Source organism: Aspergillus pseudotamarii, assembly GCF_009193445.1.
Source record: "Aspergillus pseudotamarii strain CBS 117625 unplaced genomic scaffold BDV38scaffold_104, whole genome shotgun sequence".
Classification (NCBI taxonomy): domain Eukaryota; kingdom Fungi; phylum Ascomycota; class Eurotiomycetes; order Eurotiales; family Aspergillaceae; genus Aspergillus; species Aspergillus pseudotamarii.
In genome coordinates, this window is record NW_022475118.1 from 71,072 (window position 1) to 88,515 (window position 17,444).

The 17,444-nt window shown below is 47.3% G+C and overlaps 3 protein-coding genes across 3 annotated transcripts; all 3 read right to left on the bottom strand.

Moving 5' to 3' along the window:
- Positions 1–889: 889 nt before the first annotated feature.
- Positions 890–5,311, bottom strand: pld2 (putative phospholipase D (PLD)). The gene is made up of 5 exons (XM_032051692.1): positions 4,956–5,311; positions 4,518–4,899; positions 4,314–4,457; positions 1,753–4,241; positions 890–1,701 (listed from the first exon to the last, which is right to left on the bottom strand). Exons 1-5 carry the CDS (start codon positions 5,172–5,174, stop codon positions 1,015–1,017), a joined length of 3,921 nt encoding a protein of 1,306 aa, XP_031907667.1. The 5' UTR covers positions 5,175–5,311; the 3' UTR covers positions 890–1,014.
- Positions 5,312–6,506: 1,195 nt separating this feature from the next.
- Positions 6,507–7,822, bottom strand: BDV38DRAFT_288549 (bZIP transcription factor; the record flags this gene model as incomplete). The annotated part of the gene is made up of 3 exons (XM_032061056.1): positions 6,507–6,607; positions 6,662–7,583; positions 7,640–7,822. 3 exons carry the CDS (start codon positions 7,820–7,822, stop codon positions 6,507–6,509), a joined length of 1,206 nt encoding a protein of 401 aa, XP_031907668.1.
- Positions 7,823–14,982: 7,160 nt separating this feature from the next.
- On the bottom strand, positions 14,983–16,490 carry BDV38DRAFT_288550 (uncharacterized protein; the record flags this gene model as incomplete). The annotated part of the gene is made up of 2 exons (XM_032061057.1): positions 14,983–15,568; positions 15,619–16,490. The coding sequence occupies 2 exons, from the start codon at positions 16,488–16,490 to the stop codon at positions 14,983–14,985; spliced, it is 1,458 nt and encodes a 485-aa protein (XP_031907669.1).
- Between the last annotated feature and the right edge of the window lie 954 nt (positions 16,491–17,444).

Sequence of the window (17,444 nt, forward strand, 5' to 3'; positions counted from 1 at the left end):
TGTTAGTTGTTTCTGTGATGTATCGAAAGGGGTTGGTGGAGAGTGGGCATACCCTTGACAATAGCAGTGTTCTTGACGGAGGGAGACATGGTGATTGATTGGGTTTCCTGGAAGGAAGATTTCTTTGGATAGAAGATTTGGTTGTTTGAAGAAGAGTGTGGTTGATGAAGAGAAGAAGGAGTGATCTGGAGGGTTCAAAGGGTCTTTATATCTCTGTCTCAAGGGTTGGCCTGGTCAGTGAATAGTGCATCCCGATGCCATTCTGTTCGAGATAGATGGTTGAGATTGGAAGCATTCAGCACCACGGGTTCGTGTGGCCAAACATTGATAGGCCACAGACAAAGAAAGCAAGCAGGAGAGGAGTCGACAGGTCGACTGGAAGCTAATTGGGGATACCGTGAATGCATTGACTCGCCCACGGCCTCGGGGCGTTCTTGATATTGTTCTTGACGCGGGGGCCAATCATGATGGCGGCTTCCCCGGAGGTGAATGGGGAGATGGTGGCAAAGGCGGTATTGATCAACATTGCCTTTCTTTCTTCAGTGCAACTCGGTGAATGCAGTCGGTTATCTTTATCCACCGAGATACCTACGTTCGGTCTTTACCGCAGAGCATCCAGCGGGTCCAGATCCCCGTATCTCAGTCGGCGGCTTCAGTGTCCCGCGGCACGTGGCCCACATGAGCCCCTTGTACAGATACATACTTTCCTATTTCGAGCACAGCGAGGAAGAGGGAGGCAAATGGTGGAGATTTCTAGTCAGTAGTTTCGTGGGGGAGGAACAATGCCGAGCCATTGCGAAAGGCCTGGATATATTGTTGTCGTAAGAACAATATGCGAGTATGAAAGAGTCTTGGCACCAAGAACCAGGTTTGGTAAGCTATGCACAAAAATAAATGGTTCAATGATTGAATGAATGGATTAATATCCCAAAAAAAGCAAAAGGCCAAATTCATTTAGTTAGAATCTCAATGAAAAGAATCCACGCAAAATACCAAGAAGCGACATAAGCTAGATCATGTGTAAAGCGGCTCCGTGATATCGTTCAATGCCAATCCCGACTTCGCAACGTCCTCTTCAATCAAGAACATCAATGGCATCTCCACAAGCGTGCCCTTGACCTTACTGAGCAGTTCCTTGACTTGTCGAACCCCCTCAGGACCGCCCGGGAAGTCATCCCGCACAACGTGTCCATACCGGTACCGGGCGGGTGGCGCATCCCTCTCTTCGCCATACGCTTGCTTGTCCGCCTTGTTGAAAAAGTAACCATAGAACTCTTTATACGTGGTCCAGTTGCGTACGCAGTCATCCGGAACAGAGTGGAACACCTTGCGGAAGACTTCAGTGTTCGTGTTCGCCCGGCTGTTCCACAGGTTATGAAGAGTATCCGCCAACGGATCTGCCACAAGCCGACTCTCAGGAGCGTCAAAGTCAAAGTCATTGGGCACACCAACCGGCTCGAAGTTGGCATCGGGGCGCTGGTAGTCCTGTGGCGGAAGAAGGCCAAGGTGCTTGCGGAACAGCTGGCGACGCAGGGAAGCTGCAAAACGGCTAGCTGTCCAGGGCTTGCCGTTCATGGTGGACTGAAGAGGAGTATAGTCCTCAATGATAATAGCAATCTCAGAATCGTGATCACCAAGCTGAGACCGGTCGTTCAAGTTGGCAGAACCGCAAACAACCACGCGGTCGTCGGCGATCATGACCTGTGCCGTTAGTGCATGAAATCAATCCAGGATGGGAGAGAATAAACATACCTTTGAGTGAACGTAAAGTTCCTCAGTTACAAAAGCGTCAATCTCGGCCTCAGGAGGGCCATCCCAAGGGACGTTGCGGATATCCTCTCCATTGAGCATGTAGCACGAACTGACACTGTCCCATCGGCCAGAGGCAGTCTTGGCGCCAGGAACCTCGCGAGCAGCCTGCTGATACTGCTGGAAAGGAGCCGTGGTATCGAATGCGCTCCGGGGAGCGGGGGCTCCTGGACCATATCCACCCTGCCCAACAACATTGACATCATGCTGCTTGCGAGCATCTTCATAGTCGACACCACTTCTCTGCTCGGCTTGCACGAGCGGACCGCTAAGATTGATACGGTCGTAATTACGGAGATTGTAGAAGCGGATATAATCCATAGGGTTGTATCCCGCCTGATGAACCAGCTCCATGATACTCTTTCCGCCACGGTTGATGCAGTTGTACTGAAACTCCATAATAGCCCGGGTGCCGAGAGTAGAGTCATCTGCCAGATCACCAGCAAAGCAGGGAACAGATGGAATCACCACAATCATCTTCCACTTCTCCCCAGCACGCGCTGCCCGCAAAATACGCTCGACGATCGCAGCACCGATCTGGTTCTTTACCGGCTTTTGGGAGTCCTCGCCAGTAGCTGTAATGAAGAATTGATTCTCGATATACACAAAGTGTTCACTGTTCCGGATGATCGCAGCATACGCATCGGCAATTGAATGTTCGGTAGGTGTGCCATTGCTCCACTTAGAACAACTACGGACAATCTGACAGCACATATTGCCGCGAGGCTGAGAAGGATGACCGAATGAGCTCAGACGATCCTGGTACTGATGGACTTGGCCAGCTAGTTGACCACGAAGAACATTTGAGTATTGAGTGAACTCATCTCGGAAACGACGGGGGATAAGGCCCGAGCCTCTTTCTCTGTCACCGTGTCCGCGCGTGCCCTCATAATGGTCATCAATGCCACGTGTCTGAGAGTGCGACGGCTCTTGGCTCGCGGGAGGAGTGTAGGCTGCATACTGTGGTGGTTGGCCTTGTCCTTGAGCTGGAGCTTGAGAGTGCGCCGGTTCCTGGGTCGGGGGAGGAGGGAAGTATGGTGCTTGGCTTTGTCCCTGGGCTTGCCCCTGAGTTGGCGTCTGGGAATACGATGACCCCTGGGTTTGGGGAGGACCGTAAGCTGCATACTGTGGTGGTTGGCCTTGTCCTTGAGACGGAGCTTGAGAGTGCGCCGGATCCTGGGTTGGGGGAGGACCGTAAGCGGTGTATTGTGGTGGATGGCCTTGTCCCGCGTGACCTTGTCCTTGAGTTGCATTTTGAGAGTGCGGTTTCTCCTGGGTCGGGAGAGGAGTGTGGGCTGCGTATTGTGGTGGTTGGTCTTGTCCCACCTGCTCCTGGGTTGGAGGGGGAGCATAGTATGGTGTTTGGCTTTGTCCCTGAGACGGAGCTTGAGGATGCGACGATTCTTGGGTCGAAGGAGGTGCATAGTACGATGCCTGGCTTTGGCCCTGAGTTGGACCCTGAGATGGAACAGGGCTCTGAGATGGTGGCGGCCCAGGAGGAGGTGGTGGGAAAGATTGCCCAGTGTAAGTATAGTTCTGGGTGTTATCCGTGGACTGAGGAGCGCCAGAGGCAGGCTGCTGGGGGCTGGAGGCAGCCTGGTAATTTGCCGTGGAGGCAGTAAAGTAGCTTGAAAGACCAGGCTGCGGCGAGGTGGCCGATTGCTGGTAGGCTTGGTTACCTGTTGCCTGTGCCTGGGGCTTGGCCGAAAGACCCGGCTGTGGCGATGCCGGAGGTTGCTGGTAACTAGGTGCCCCTTGGCTGCTAGTGCTGGGCCGGGGAGATGCGCCCTGTTGCTGCTGAACACCCGGCTGCTGTGGGCGGTTTGACGAGCTGGGTCGACCGTACATTGCGAGCCTGGAGTATCTCGCGTCTTTGCGCGAATCATACTTCGTATCGTAGATAAAGTTCCAACGTTCGATGAAGTGTCGCCGCAAATCCTCCACGACATGACCGTGTAAGCTCACGGAGATATCAGACCAACCCATGCGGGAGGCTGTCTTTCGACCCAGCTGATTCTTCTCCCAATTGGACACATCCTGGAAATCGAGCACCCTGGCATTGTTATAGTCTTGGCCTAGGAACACGCTCTCATTGATGTCCTCCGGGTGGACATCGGCGAGTGCGTGCTGGTTTGTATCCCAACGGCCAAAACACATATCTAGGCCACCCATGAATGCAATCCTGCCATCGATGACGCAAAGCTTTTCATGGTGTGCCCAGTAGAGAACAACATCGTCGTGCATGCCGTAGATGTTTTTGATGGCATCTCCTGACAATTGGACGAGGTTTTTCGCATCCAAGGACAAGTTGTGAAGAGACGTAGAGATGTCCTCGGCCAAACTCTGACGGTCCGGCAGATGATCAGGATGGCGGAACACGGCAATATTTTTGTCAAGGTCTTCAAGGCAGTGCTTAGTATGATGAGAAGAGACTGGTCAAATTAGCATGACTGGAATGATAATTGTCATATAACGCCTTCTTCGAGGCCCAACGTAGTACATACGAGTTAATGCCTGGGTGACTTCCTTGTACACAATGATATTGACTTTTACCCCACGTTGCGCTGCTGACTGCAACATCCGATCCAGTCGGTATTGTTCATTCTTCTTGGGAGGTCGTCTCAAGTAGAGCTCGGGAGACAGCCACCCTTTGGAGGATTATTAGCCAAAGCCTCAAGTGCGATTATCGAGAGGACAGAGGGGCTTACAATCTAAGATCCAGATTGATTCTCTTGCGCTTTCTAACGCCTTCGAAACGGCGTAGAAATAGGAACATCCGTCCACATACCACTTAACGTCGTTGCCTTGTCGGTCTGGGGCGAAGCTGCCGAATCTGTGCTGTGTCTGTGGCTTTACCTGTCCATATTCGGCGTACGCCTCTGGGTCGAGTGCGGTTCCTATACGCTGACCGAGATCATTTCCGATTTCTGCAACAGCGCCCTGGAGTTTACCAAACAGCCCGGAGAGCTTATCTTCTTTGGGCGGCTTGCTCTGGGGCCTACCCTGAGGCTTGTTAGGATCTTGATACTGGGGCTGAGGAGGACGGCCGTATGCGTTCTGCGACGAGCTCTGCTCGTTGTAGTTCTGACCCTAATGGATGTCAGCCATGCGGTACCATTGACACATCGGTAATGTACCCGGCTTACACCGTAGTATCCTTGGTTGGATCCTTGGGGCTGAGACTGCTGGCCTTGAGGCTGCTGGGGCCTGGGCGCTCCCTGCTGCGAATGATGGGTTTTATAAGTTTCCTTCAGCTTCTTGAAAGTATCCCCAACAAAACCCCTTGCACTTTCACCTTGACCGCCACGAGTCCCATCTTCGTTGTAATAATGGCCGTAGGCCAGGTGGTCCTCTCGGTTGGCCATGACCGTCGCGGACTATGAGCGACTCGGGTGGAATAGTAAATAAAAAAGGATTGACGGATGCTACACAGCAGGAATGGTAGAAAACCTGCAGAGAGCTTTACAAGAAAGAAAGAGGAGAAAGAGGATGGGGAATCATTAGTATTTAACCAGAGTGAGAAAGATGCACAGAGGATCAACTTGAGCGTAATTAATTTAGTCCCGCCCATTTTGCCCCGCCATTCCGAGACACCAGCTGAATGGCCCATTTCTATTAGGCTGCCACTTACGGAGTAGTGCGGGCGGGTATCACAATCACCACTCGGAATTCAACTCTACTACTACAATTAAATGGCGCAATAATACTCACTACTCTGGAAGTATCTTCTTCATTGTTTCCTATTTTCCCGAATCGTAACTCTGTGCAGACGAAATATCTGGAAGGGTGGCTGTGCATCCCACCTGAATTGAGTAGGACTGATGTTGAGATGAGGGGAAAAAAGGGAACATGTACTGAGTAAACAATACCCCACATCAGACCAGATCTATTTATGGTCCCGCAGTAAGGTACGTACTGTATGGTAAATGGCCATGCATGCCATGATGTCACGTTATGCACTCGATGTGTGGCTGAGCCGTAGGGCTTACCTGTCATCTGCTCTTGGAATTCATCGCTGCCTTCTAGAAACGTGGCTCAGTCTCAAAAACAAATGGTCTCAACCAACTTCCCCTCGTGGATTCACTGAAGTATTCAGAAAAGGAGACAAGACGGCTTGACCGCCAACTTCCTGACTTTCCGCACCCCCGGTTCAGCTGTCGACGGGACCCACCAAGTACACCTCACCGCAAATTCTAGAGACACCCCCTGGGACGTCCCCATTGCATGTAGCAGAGCAACGCGACTGCAACGTTGTATGATGGCCTTTTTTGACTAACAACTTGAGAGTTCAGTAGCTTCACCTGGCTGGACAGAAATAGCCTCTTGAATCTCCTTTGCCCTGGCTAATGCTACCACGAACCTTATCTTATCTTGAGTTTATGGTGTCTTAGATCTGTCCAGGCATGTTGCTTGTTTGCAGAAACGCAGGACAACAAGCCAATGTATGATTGTTTCTAGCCTATCTGAAGGACCATATAATATTCTCAGATATCTTCCGTCAATGTGCAAAAGATCACCGAAGGGACATATGAGTTTCGAAACCCAGCCCGTTGAGCACCGTTCCGGCCACGTTTCCTCATGACGAAGTGATCGGCACGGAGTGGATGGGTGGCGCATTTAACTCACTACTTGCGGACCAACACCGTGAGAGAGAGATATTATAGCCATGCACGGGATAAAGGATATATAGATCCCTTTTATATAGTTCCACGCCAGGTACATATGCTAATAGCTTGTTCCACATCGCTACGTCGAAAACCAGGACTGTGGCCGAGGCACATTGCCTTGCCCACCAGCGCTAGTAAAATTAGCTCCAGAGTCATCACCAGAGTAAAATATCAAGGAGACTCACCAACGATCAGAGCTCGGGCGTTGACCACCGACTGGGAGGGATTTGCCATGCGTTTAGGGGCCCGAACAAACAGGCGCGCATTTCTTTCTTCAAAGTAGTTCGCCAAGTCCTGGACGTCCAACCAATCTCCACCGATTTCTTTTAGATTCTGTGGGTTGAAGCTGGGTAATGGACTATTACTGGTTGACTGTGGTTGATCGAGGGCTGACTGACATTCTGTTGCTGCTTGACTCTGAGACAATGGTTGTGCAGCATGACTGGGTAGGCAAGACGGAACCCCCTTGAAGTTCATGTACGTCTCTTTGTTTAGCCTAGCATGCAAGGCGCCTCTGAAGATAGATGTGATACATGCCCTAGTAAAAAGGGATAAAAGTAGCCGAAACGGTCTTTTCAGGTGAGTTAAAGGGACAGAGGAATTGTCAAGTAATAATAATCCCTCGTATAGACAGGCGATTCTTAGTTGCTCTGTGAAGTCCGATACTTCCATCTCCGCGACATTGCCGGGCTTGAAAAAGAATAGACTGCTAGGATGATATCTTAAGAGGCATGGTGAAGGCTGAGCTGTTGAGACCGATGGTGGGCTTTCGCCCCCAGACAGAGGTAGATAGCCTGGCGAGATTGGTGCAAAAGAGGAAGAGTGAGAGCTCTCATCAGGCGTGGCGGTTCTCGGGCTGCCCTCTTCGCTAATGCCCTTTGCTGAAGATAGGCATATCTGTACCGTCACACGCAGATGCTCGGTGAGCTCAGGATGGGATGTGAGAACCTTGGATTGGAGCAGAATATCACTGAATGCAATCATTGCCTCGCTCATTATCTGCGCTGCAGCCTCCAACTGTGCAACACGTTTGTTGAGAAACTCAACACTGGCTTCCTTACGCAAGCGATACGCCCTTTGCGCCAGGCGGACCTGTGTCCGTCGCCGCTGTAACGCGTGAGTATAGGTACTTTCACAGGGTAACTAAAAGCGTATTGACGCACGTCTTTCTTATTTTTGTCCATCGAAGTTCCAAGGGCTTTACGAGGCCGCCCCCGTTTCCTGGAAGGAGCTTTGACCGTCTTCACACCGGTAGTTTCGTGTTGTGGGAATTCAACTTGGGAGTCTGGCGTCAGGCACGGGCTGATAATGGTGTCTGCCGGCGGATTGTCATTGTCCTGGTCCATTTTACCGTAGGCGCAAAGTAATGGTATAGTGTTAATAGAATCACTGAAGGTAACCAGACTTAGATTTCGTCCAACGTGCTGGACTGGAGGACTACTGGAGTCAAGAGATAACAGTTTCTTGTTTTTTAAGGAATCGTTATAGCCCAGTTACGTTTGGTACTCAGAACTGGCTTGTATGAACCGTAGAACGAATTTAATTCAGCTGAGGAAATTCGGCCACCGAAAGCAGTGAAAATTTTGCAGGATTTGGGAGGCCCAACCGATTCAAGTATACTTCATTTCAGTAATCTTTTCTCTCGGCTTTGGATCACTAATCCCGATATGTTGCGTATTCTAGCCGAAGGACGAGGCATCTTTAGTGGCTGAAGCAGCGATTAGGCTTTAACTGACGGGCCCGCTAGCACTTGGCTGGGGTATCGGTAGTTCGCTTAGCGTAAGTTGGAGTATATTGTGCTTTTCGGTTCGAAAAGCTCGCCAACCAACTGCCCAAGGCATAGTCTCAACAAATCATACCGAGTTCTACAACCAATCAATCTTGGTGTATAATGTCATGCACTACATCTTTCGTCTCTACCCCGGGTTGTGTTGACTCATGATTCCCCATAGCCCCACCCGCCTTCCATCTGTTTAAACGGATAACTTATGGAATAGAATGTATATTTGCTACTTCGTATGGCCAAACACCCACACTTAAAAGGTAGCCTTTTGATGGAAAGGGCATATTATTCTTGCCAATTCCTTCAGCACCTCCGGATGTTCTACTAAGTGAAGCAGCCGTTCCGACGCCAGCTGTTTCTTAGATGCCTGTAGATGTTGTATTTTTAAATGTATTTGAAGATCAACTCTTTCATGTTATTAGAGTCAATATTGGTCTAAGCGTGCTCAAGACGGAGAAAAACAGTGTTGGCATCCTCCCCGCTTTGGCGATTACCTCGCTATTTTCGTGGTACAGGGCGTTCCTCATAAGGCTGGAACATCATATCTAGTGGAGAACACGATATTCTGTTGCGTGAAATGAATCTTTTCTATTGAGAGAGCCTTTCTTGATTCGAAAAGATCGCCCTTATTTCTCAGATACTTTGTAACGGTGGGGCTGATGCACTGCGGTGGTATGAGATTAGCCCTAGTTGATCACTAATCATGAAAGGCAAAGAGGGAATATCTCCGATGATCTCAAAATCATTGATTAGATTAGTCCAGCTCTCCGATTGATAATGTTTGGCTAGTACAACTCCCGGCACCCACTCGATAGGAAATGGCTGTCAATCAATCAAGATTCGATTAACCTACTGAACCCTAAGTATCTACTCTCAAAGTAGATGCTTGGATTTCCTCCCACCACAGAGTTGCCTTGCAGAGGAATGGCGATCGGATTGCCCTTTTTCCAATTGCATGTACACTTATTCACGACGACACGGAGTTAATCGTGGTGGATACGCGCATCTTAATTGGGCTGTCCGGCGAATTCATTAAATAGCGCTGGAGAAGCTCGCCTACGGCTATCTATATTGTGTAGAGCTATGCAGACCATTCGTACCGCATTCTAACCCTCCAAGGACCTTTGTTTAAGGCTCTTAGTCATTAGCCCTCTTTTGATATTTATTCCTAGCCGGTTACCTAAACGAGAGTTCATTGAGTATGGTGCAGGGCACCCATCAACATGACCAGGAGGATCCCGACAAAACTAGATTTCCCTAGGATACTTTACCTTCAATCGCCCTATCAAGGGAATCATAGTGTAAGACCTTGTTACTGGGCATATGTTCTATATATACAGCTAAGCACTGACAATTCTGCCCCCTTGAGTACCTAGGTCTAGCTATCAGTTAGGGCTCAACTGAGATACAATCTACTAGAACCAAGCTTCAAAGATTCAAGATATTTTTTTTAGATGAATTACCTTTCGAAGGAAAAATGATAAATAAAACAGATAAGCCGACCTAAAGAATGACTTTGGTGGGGGAAAATGTGTTAGAAATTCGGAAGCACAAGGCTTCACTTTGGTGATGATCTAACATTTATTGTTACCATGGATCTTATCGATAATACCCTCCCTCTTGTTTAGTTCCTGACTCTATCTCCAATGGAAAAGAGAAGCATTAATATTAAGAGAATGGAAGCGAAGCCAAGGCCAAAGAATAACATTCTTCATGTCTATCAGTCGTTCTCGCTGCTCCAGCTACTCGCACTCTTCCGACCCTTAAGGATATACTGGTCATTCCGACTGTTCCGACTGTTCCAACGCCTCCAACCACGACACAGTTCCATTTTTCTCGTTATTCATTTCTCTCAACAGCGCTTCTGCTTCATATAATTGCTCTTCAAGCTTGGTAATAACGTAGCCCGCCGTACCGTCTATAGTTGGTTGATTTTGAAATTGCCACTTTTCTTCTAGCTCCACCAGGAACTTGTCAGAGTCAGCAAAATCATCCAGGTCATGACTTTCTCTGAAGACAAACTGGTAACATCTCTGTTTAGCAGAGTCAAGAGCGCTGCAGATTGCGTAAATGCGGTCTTCTTGTCGCTCGATGATGTGTTTGCACGTATCGTAATGTCTTGATTCATCCGCTGCGTCAAGAACTGCGTACCAAGGCATCTTCGTATAGGAAGGCTAAATTGTTATGGTTTAATAGTTGGTCTTGAGGTACGCAATTCCTAGGTGATTCAAACGAGACACAGAAGACTAAAAGGCGTTTGGGAGTCTGGGATACAAAATATGCTCATGTGCATGGTCTCTTTTGAGCTATATATACTGATTCCTATGTAGTAAATTATACATTGTGGAATATTCCTTCCAAGTGGCCATATGAACAGGTGAAGTTCCATAAACCCTGATATATAAACCTACAAGGTGGGTGCAGTATTCCTTTTGTTACACATACACTTAAAGGCAATTTCCACGTTTCGCCTTGGACCGGTAAAAGACAGGGTATAATGAATGAATCTACCGGGATTGATTGTGATGCCCCTCGTGAACAATGAATTCATTGTGTTCTTAACGCCCTTTGGAGGTTGCTGAGAAGGTTTGTATGGGGCTTCTATGTACGTGACGTCTCAAGGTAATCTTCCGATTGCAATCAATATCTGCGATCATTTTGTCTACTTCGCCACATGGACGCTTCCCGAATATCCCTTGCTATGCTCATATCATCTTATATGCACCGTTACCGCTATCCTATTGAATGCAATATTCCACCCCAAGATTGGTTATATCGTCGGATGGTCAATCCAGGTGTCATATTAAACGCATAGGCCTGCAAGACAGGGATTGTGACCGAGATACGATGACGTTTTCATAAAGGCTCACTGCGGTGTCTATATTATAATTTAGAACTCCGATTATCGAAGAAATACATCCATGCCAGAACCCATTGACTGACTCTATTTATTATCTATAATTATTCCTGCTTTGAATTTAAGCTTAGGCAGCTGCTGAGTGATGCTAGGTAATTACGCTCCAACGATATGTAGCACTAGACCTGTCTCAAGAGTTACCGAAGTGTTGCAGTAGGTTTGACCAAGAATTTCCTCTCTATCGAAAAGCAACGAAATAAGCGTAGCGCAACCCGTGCGTGTTAGACCTTTAACAAACAGTACCCTCTAGTGAAAGTACATGGACCTTGTATATTTGAAAATTGAAAAACTATCTTATGGTCTTATTATGATCTGCTTGTCCATTTTAACATTTTTCTTCTTTCTTCTCACAGGGACAATCTCAGAGATATCGGTAACAACAATAGAGGAAGAAACTACAAGCATGCTGCGTAGCATATTTTCACGCATTTTCTTTCTTAACGTCCATTCTTCTTTTCCATCCCAATTCCATACATCTCGTCTCCCAAAACCTAACTAAACGGCTAGATACCAAGAGAGCGACGACCTCTCCCGACCTCAGCCCGTAAAAGATCCTTGACTCTCATCTTGCTGAATTTCAAGAAAATGTTTCAGCTTTTCAACAGTACATCTCTTCACATCATCGTCAGATGGCATGAACTGATCACACGACACCAATATCATAACGCTACCGTCGTGTATGCCTTCCGGATGATAGTCGTCCAGCCACATGGGCTTGGAGGGATGGTGCTCAACACGACACAAAGCATCTTTGATTAACTCCTCACGGGTTTTTGCGGGGCTTTTGGAACTAATCATGGATAGAATCATGTACCAAGGCATTCTTTCGATGTGTTAACCGCTCTAGGGGTGATGATCAGTTGTGCAGATATGATCGAATATGTAGGCGACTCAGAATGCAAGATGAGATAGGGTTAAGAGGGAGTTGAAGAAACAAGATAAATCGAGTGTACAGGGCCATCGGCGGATATTTATGATTTCCTATTGTACTACACACCAGTTACACGTGGTTACTTACCCTTCAGGGGGTGGAGCCTGTGGCATTGGACTGGTAGGTGCCTTTAAAAGAAAGGAATACGGAGGGGTGTCTCTTTGATCTATGTGTAGACTGAGGTAATTTCCATGCTCTTTAGCTTACGTATTCCTGAGATTTATAGGTGGTGTATAGCATTTCTATGCCGTCCTCTATGTAGCGCTGATGTACTAGCGAGGGGTTTAGAGTAAAATGCTGACTATCGGGTTTAAGCGAAAAGTATTGGTATATACCTGGTTATAGAGGGGATATAACGCACAGCATTCTATTAAAAACACGGCGACCGGATATCGCCTGAATCCAGATGACTCCTCTGACCGGAAAGCCCCGCGTGGGTTTATGAGTTTGACCCAAGTGACGTAGTTTGCAGTCAGCCAATCGACTGTGTACGTAGAATGCTTGAGTATTTTGCTCATTATACCTGCAAGTGCGCTTTGTACAGTAAGGACCAGGTTCTTGATGGGCTATGGTCTAGTATCAGATAACACCTCCTGATGATTTCCTTTTCTTCCCTGTCACATTGGCCTCTCACATAAGAACCAGTATTGGCGATAGACCTTTCTATTCTGCGGACTTTGGTCATCATAAGTTTCCTGAGTTTGTAACCATACACGCTTATCAGGTCAGGGAGGGTCCATATCCACACATGAAAGCCATGATTTATAATCATCTGAACGATGCCGATGGTACCATTCTGCGAGGAGAAGTAATGGTGGCCCTGCACTTGATGATCGGGCAAATGAGGCGAGCCCGCTTCCTCGACCAGATGACTGCACCGGTAATTATGCTTCACCTGTCGGCCCTTGAGCGCATCCAGAAAACAAAAGGGCTAAGTCAAATGGGAATTCACCGGTTCTTTTTTTCTTTCTGGGACTACAGCACGTTCGGCCAGTTGAAGCATATTTCAATGGAAGCTTTGTGGTAGTCCGCCCATCCCGACTTTTTGATCTTCGTAAAAAAGGTCGAAGCCGTTATCAAAGAGCTGGGCTATTGGCACTTCGTGAAACCGATTGGGAATACCAAGTAATATCCGTAGTGGCGCTTCTAACCATTTTTCCGAGGATGGTATATGGTCAAGGTGGCATGTAATGGGATCGGCAGTCGGGACGGGCGTTGTGGCGCTTGGGTTGATTTAGGCGTTTCTGTGGTTTCCTATTCCCTTTAGTTTTGTTTTCATTTATCCTTTACATTCAGGATATCCATGGGTGTTGTCGCTCATATTCTGTGTAATGATAGTAAAATGTTATTTCGATCATCCGCTCTGTGCTATTGTTCTCCAAACCTCAAGCGTACCACATCACGAGACATCCATATAGTGCATACTCCCCGTATTACAGGTTTTCAAGTGTAATCTTCGAAACATACCGATCCGTCTGGGATGGCATGAAGTCATCTCTCACAGCCCTCGCTCCTCTGGCGGTTAGCGCAATGCTAATTGCCTCATAAATAGCAAGGATGAGGAGGAGGAGGAGGAGGAGGAGGAGTCAGAGCTAGAATGATAGAGTTCTAAGGAGACTATTTACTTTGAAGATGCACCTGTAGTAGTCATTGTATTCCCGAAGATAGTGCTTTAGTTCCAGACTTTCTGAAACGGCTTCGAGGTTCTAGTTTACCAACGGCAATATTTGGCCACATCGGAAATAGTTCTTTGGAGGCTCGCTGTTTGTTGTCCGTTATAATCAACTATCTTGATATATGAGCTATTACGCTCTATTTAGTATATAAAGCTTCCTGTTTCATCATCAGAGATGCTTAGAACTTTCAGTGACAGGGACAAGCACGTATATCCCATAAATGCACCTCAAACCTCTACACACTGCCTAATATATTAAATTTGTACGGTACGGTATGGCATTCCGACAACCCAAAGCGCCACAAGACCAGTAAATCTTCTGCCCTCCGTTGATCATTACCCGATAGCTTGCTATGAATGGAGGAAGAAGATAAAGTATTTCAGGAACGAGATAGTCTTGTCAATGGGCTTACCGAAGGTGTTGTAATTATTTCTAGAAAAACATAGTTAGTCCTGTGGTATATCTCATCAAGGTGTGGCTCTTATGACAAAAGGGCCTGGAGGCCGAATTCGTTGGTTGGATTGATTATGTTGCTTGGTTCTATTAATATGACTGTGGGAAAGAAATCGCTTAGGAAGAACAACAGTTCTAGGCCTAACTAGGCAGCGTCAACATTTTATATGGATGAGTTTCTATTTTTACACAGGCACAATTTATATAAAGCAGACGGTCTTTTTAATAGGTAGGTGGTTCTAGCAAGACACTATAGTAACAGAAAATAGAAAGGTATACATTAGAGCTCCGAGCGGTGGGAGTATTCTTTGTTCAACATCGTAAGTGCGAAACCCAAGTATTGATCACATTAACCTAGCCTCTTCCATTATAACAGAGGTCTCCACTCTCAATGCATAGTACTAATGATAACGGAAATGTTTCTGCTGTATTTATTTGAATGTTTTCCTCTATACCCTTCATGGTAAGCTGAGCAATATCGTCGAGATTAACGGAAGCGTCGATAAGCATCCCCCGGAGTTGAGTACCTCAATGGTACCCCTCGGTGTCATGTAGCTGGGTGTTACTCCTGTTGCTAGCAGGCCTCTCGCTGTCACTGTAATATATGTATTTGTACTGGGTGGTTGCCATAGTTCACTTGTTCTAGAACAGGTAAAACATGCCGTACAAGTTTTTACGACTGTCAATTATGAACAGAGACTCGTATCAAGATTCGCTGCCAGGGGGCCCTAGAAAACCGAAGAAGCCTATGAAACTTCCTTCTCCAGTTGCACAAGTCTTTCCATCATCTCGTCTGAGAATATGTACATGAAATAATGGGATCTTTTAAGAACTTCGTGAAAGGACGTAAATTCCCTGAGAGTTGAAACGTGACGGGCGGCAAATTGCGCTACTATACTCTGCAACGTAGAATTATTAGGAGTTTGCGGCGCATAGACATATTTAATAAGTCGAATGAAGTCCACGTCGTTCCAGTCATGTGTCAGATTTGATAAGAGCCTTTTCTCGGCAAGGTCCTTAAGCCCTCCGATGTCGTACTCGTGAGCAGTAACATGCATGATAGCGTTGACATATCTAGGGGGTGCGGAACTTTGCCCTAGGTATCCATTTGCTTCAGTCGCGAGCTTGTAGTCATCATAGTCCCCTCGGTAGAGATAGTCAAGCATCTTTTCAACGACGAAAGAATGGTTGATAATCTTGATCTCCTTTGATCCGTCCTTGATGGCCTTTTCGAAAAAGCTAGACTGTGGACATACAATACAACAATGTGCATTAAACGTTGACGATTCACACTTGATCTTGAGGTCTGAGAATGCCCCAGTATCTCGGATGCTTTCTCATGTTAGAAACAGTAATCTGAATAAAGGATCGACTAAGCTTACTTGGATAGCAGCGAAAGTAGAAAGCTGGGTCCTGCGGCTATGCTTTGGGCGCAGACAGTTCTCTCCGATTGAGGAGGGAATGAGGTTGGCCTTGGGCTTTCTTTTTTTAGCTCAGGCCCTGGTTGTATAGAATGTCCAAATCGAGGCCCAAGTTCTTCGATAACAGGCTCAGGGGTGGGTTCCGGCTCTGGCTCTGCTGCTCCCTGTGGCCCAGTATCCTCCAGTAGAAGCGCTGGGTGTCGAGGAGGCCATTCAAAGTCTTTCCCAGGAATAGGCAATCCTTTCTTCATAAGTGATTTCTCTCGTTTCTTTTTGTCTTTGGAACTAAGGTTGTCCCAGTTACTATAAAGTGGATCACCGGGTAGTTTAGCTGCTAGTTTTGGCTCTGGTTCTGTCTTGAGTTCCAGTACTGACTCGGGCTCGGGTTCTAGCTCCGGTACTGGCTCTGGTTCGGGCTCTTTCTCTACTACTGGTTCGGGTTCTAGCTCAGGTTTCTCCTCTACAGGCGCCGTGGGTGGAGGAGGCCAGTCAAAGTCTTTCCCCGGAACAGGCAACCCTTTCTTTATAAGTAATTTCTCTCGTTTCTTTTTGTCTTTAGAGCTGAGATTGTCCCAGTTATCGTAGAGTGGATGATCAGGCAGTTTAGCATCGGGTACAGGTTCCGGATCTGGCGCTGCCACCGGCTCTACTTCAGGCTGTGGCTCGGGTTGTGGTTCCTCTACCGCCACGGGTGATGCAGCTCTCATCCAGTATTTCTCAGTACCAAGGTTGCTTTGATCTCCAAAAGCAAATCCGAACCCGAATGAGGTGCCGAAGGACTTGCTGGTAGCTGTGGGGCACCCCTTGTCTCCGTTTTGTGCGGCGTAATCCATACCTACTGAAGCTAGATAGGGACGCAAAAAGGAGAAGAAGAATGGAAGAGCTTCTGATAAAAAAATGCTACTTGTAGGATGAGCCTAATGTTGCGATACAAGTTGTGGAGTTCACCGCAGTGTAGTGAAACAGAAGACAAGAGAGAGTTGGATAGCCGGAAGAGAGAGGGATAGAAAATGATAGTATAGCGCCCGTGAGCATGGGTACCAGGACCATGACTCGCGTGCTGAGGTCTGCCACGTCAGAGCAAGCGGGGTAGATTTTGTAGCTACCATGTAAAGGGTTTACTATCTGGCTATGCTACATACATGCATGAGCTGGGAACATATGACCTTATACTGTTTAGTTAGCCAGATTTATCACATTCCGTAATGTAGAAACCTTTCCTATGGCTGTATATTGCATTGTTGATTCCCTTTAGTGCGTTCCTCGATCCTCTCAGGGGAGATATGTCCTGGATCGTTTCTCAAAGCTGTACGTAAATAGATCTTACTGGATTACCCGACTATCAGAGGAGCGTTCACTAGGCTTGATCTTAGACGAGGTCCCTCTGGATGTCCCAGATTTGGACAGTGCGTATTTTAAGCCAGATCTAATTATTATCTTGTAGAGTATCGAGGGCACGACAATATCGACTGACGCTCTGGTTTGTCTCCAGATATTTGATTGGGGAAGGCGTGGAGGTCATCGAAAGGATTTTCTTTGAATAAGAAACGCAGATAAACGGACGGCTAGGAAGAAAAGGACAATTCAGCTGCCAGATTTTCAGGCGTTAACATTGACCGCCAGATTTCTTCCCCGCTTGTTCCATTCGAAGAGAGTTCCAATTCCTTCATACGGAATATAGCTCGTTTGAGCACAAGCTCCCTCAGTACGTGAGAAACCCTTTCAGACTCTCTCAGATTTCTAGCTGTAGAACGCATCGAGGTTAGGACGTGTGTCAAAGCGGTCTT

Bases quoted from the DNA above. Each gene is read 5' to 3' on its own strand.
- pld2 (XM_032051692.1), bottom strand. From the start codon at position 5,174: ATGGCCAACCGAGAGGACCACCTGGCCTACGGCCATTATTACAACGAA. The intron at 4,242-4,313 runs GTATGTACTACG...TAATTTGACCAG, and splicing joins AGTCACCCAGGCATTAACTC to TCTCTTCTCATCATACTAAG. The intron at 1,702-1,752 runs GTATGTTTATTC...CTAACGGCACAG, and splicing joins AACTTTACGTTCACTCAAAG to GTCATGATCGCCGACGACCG.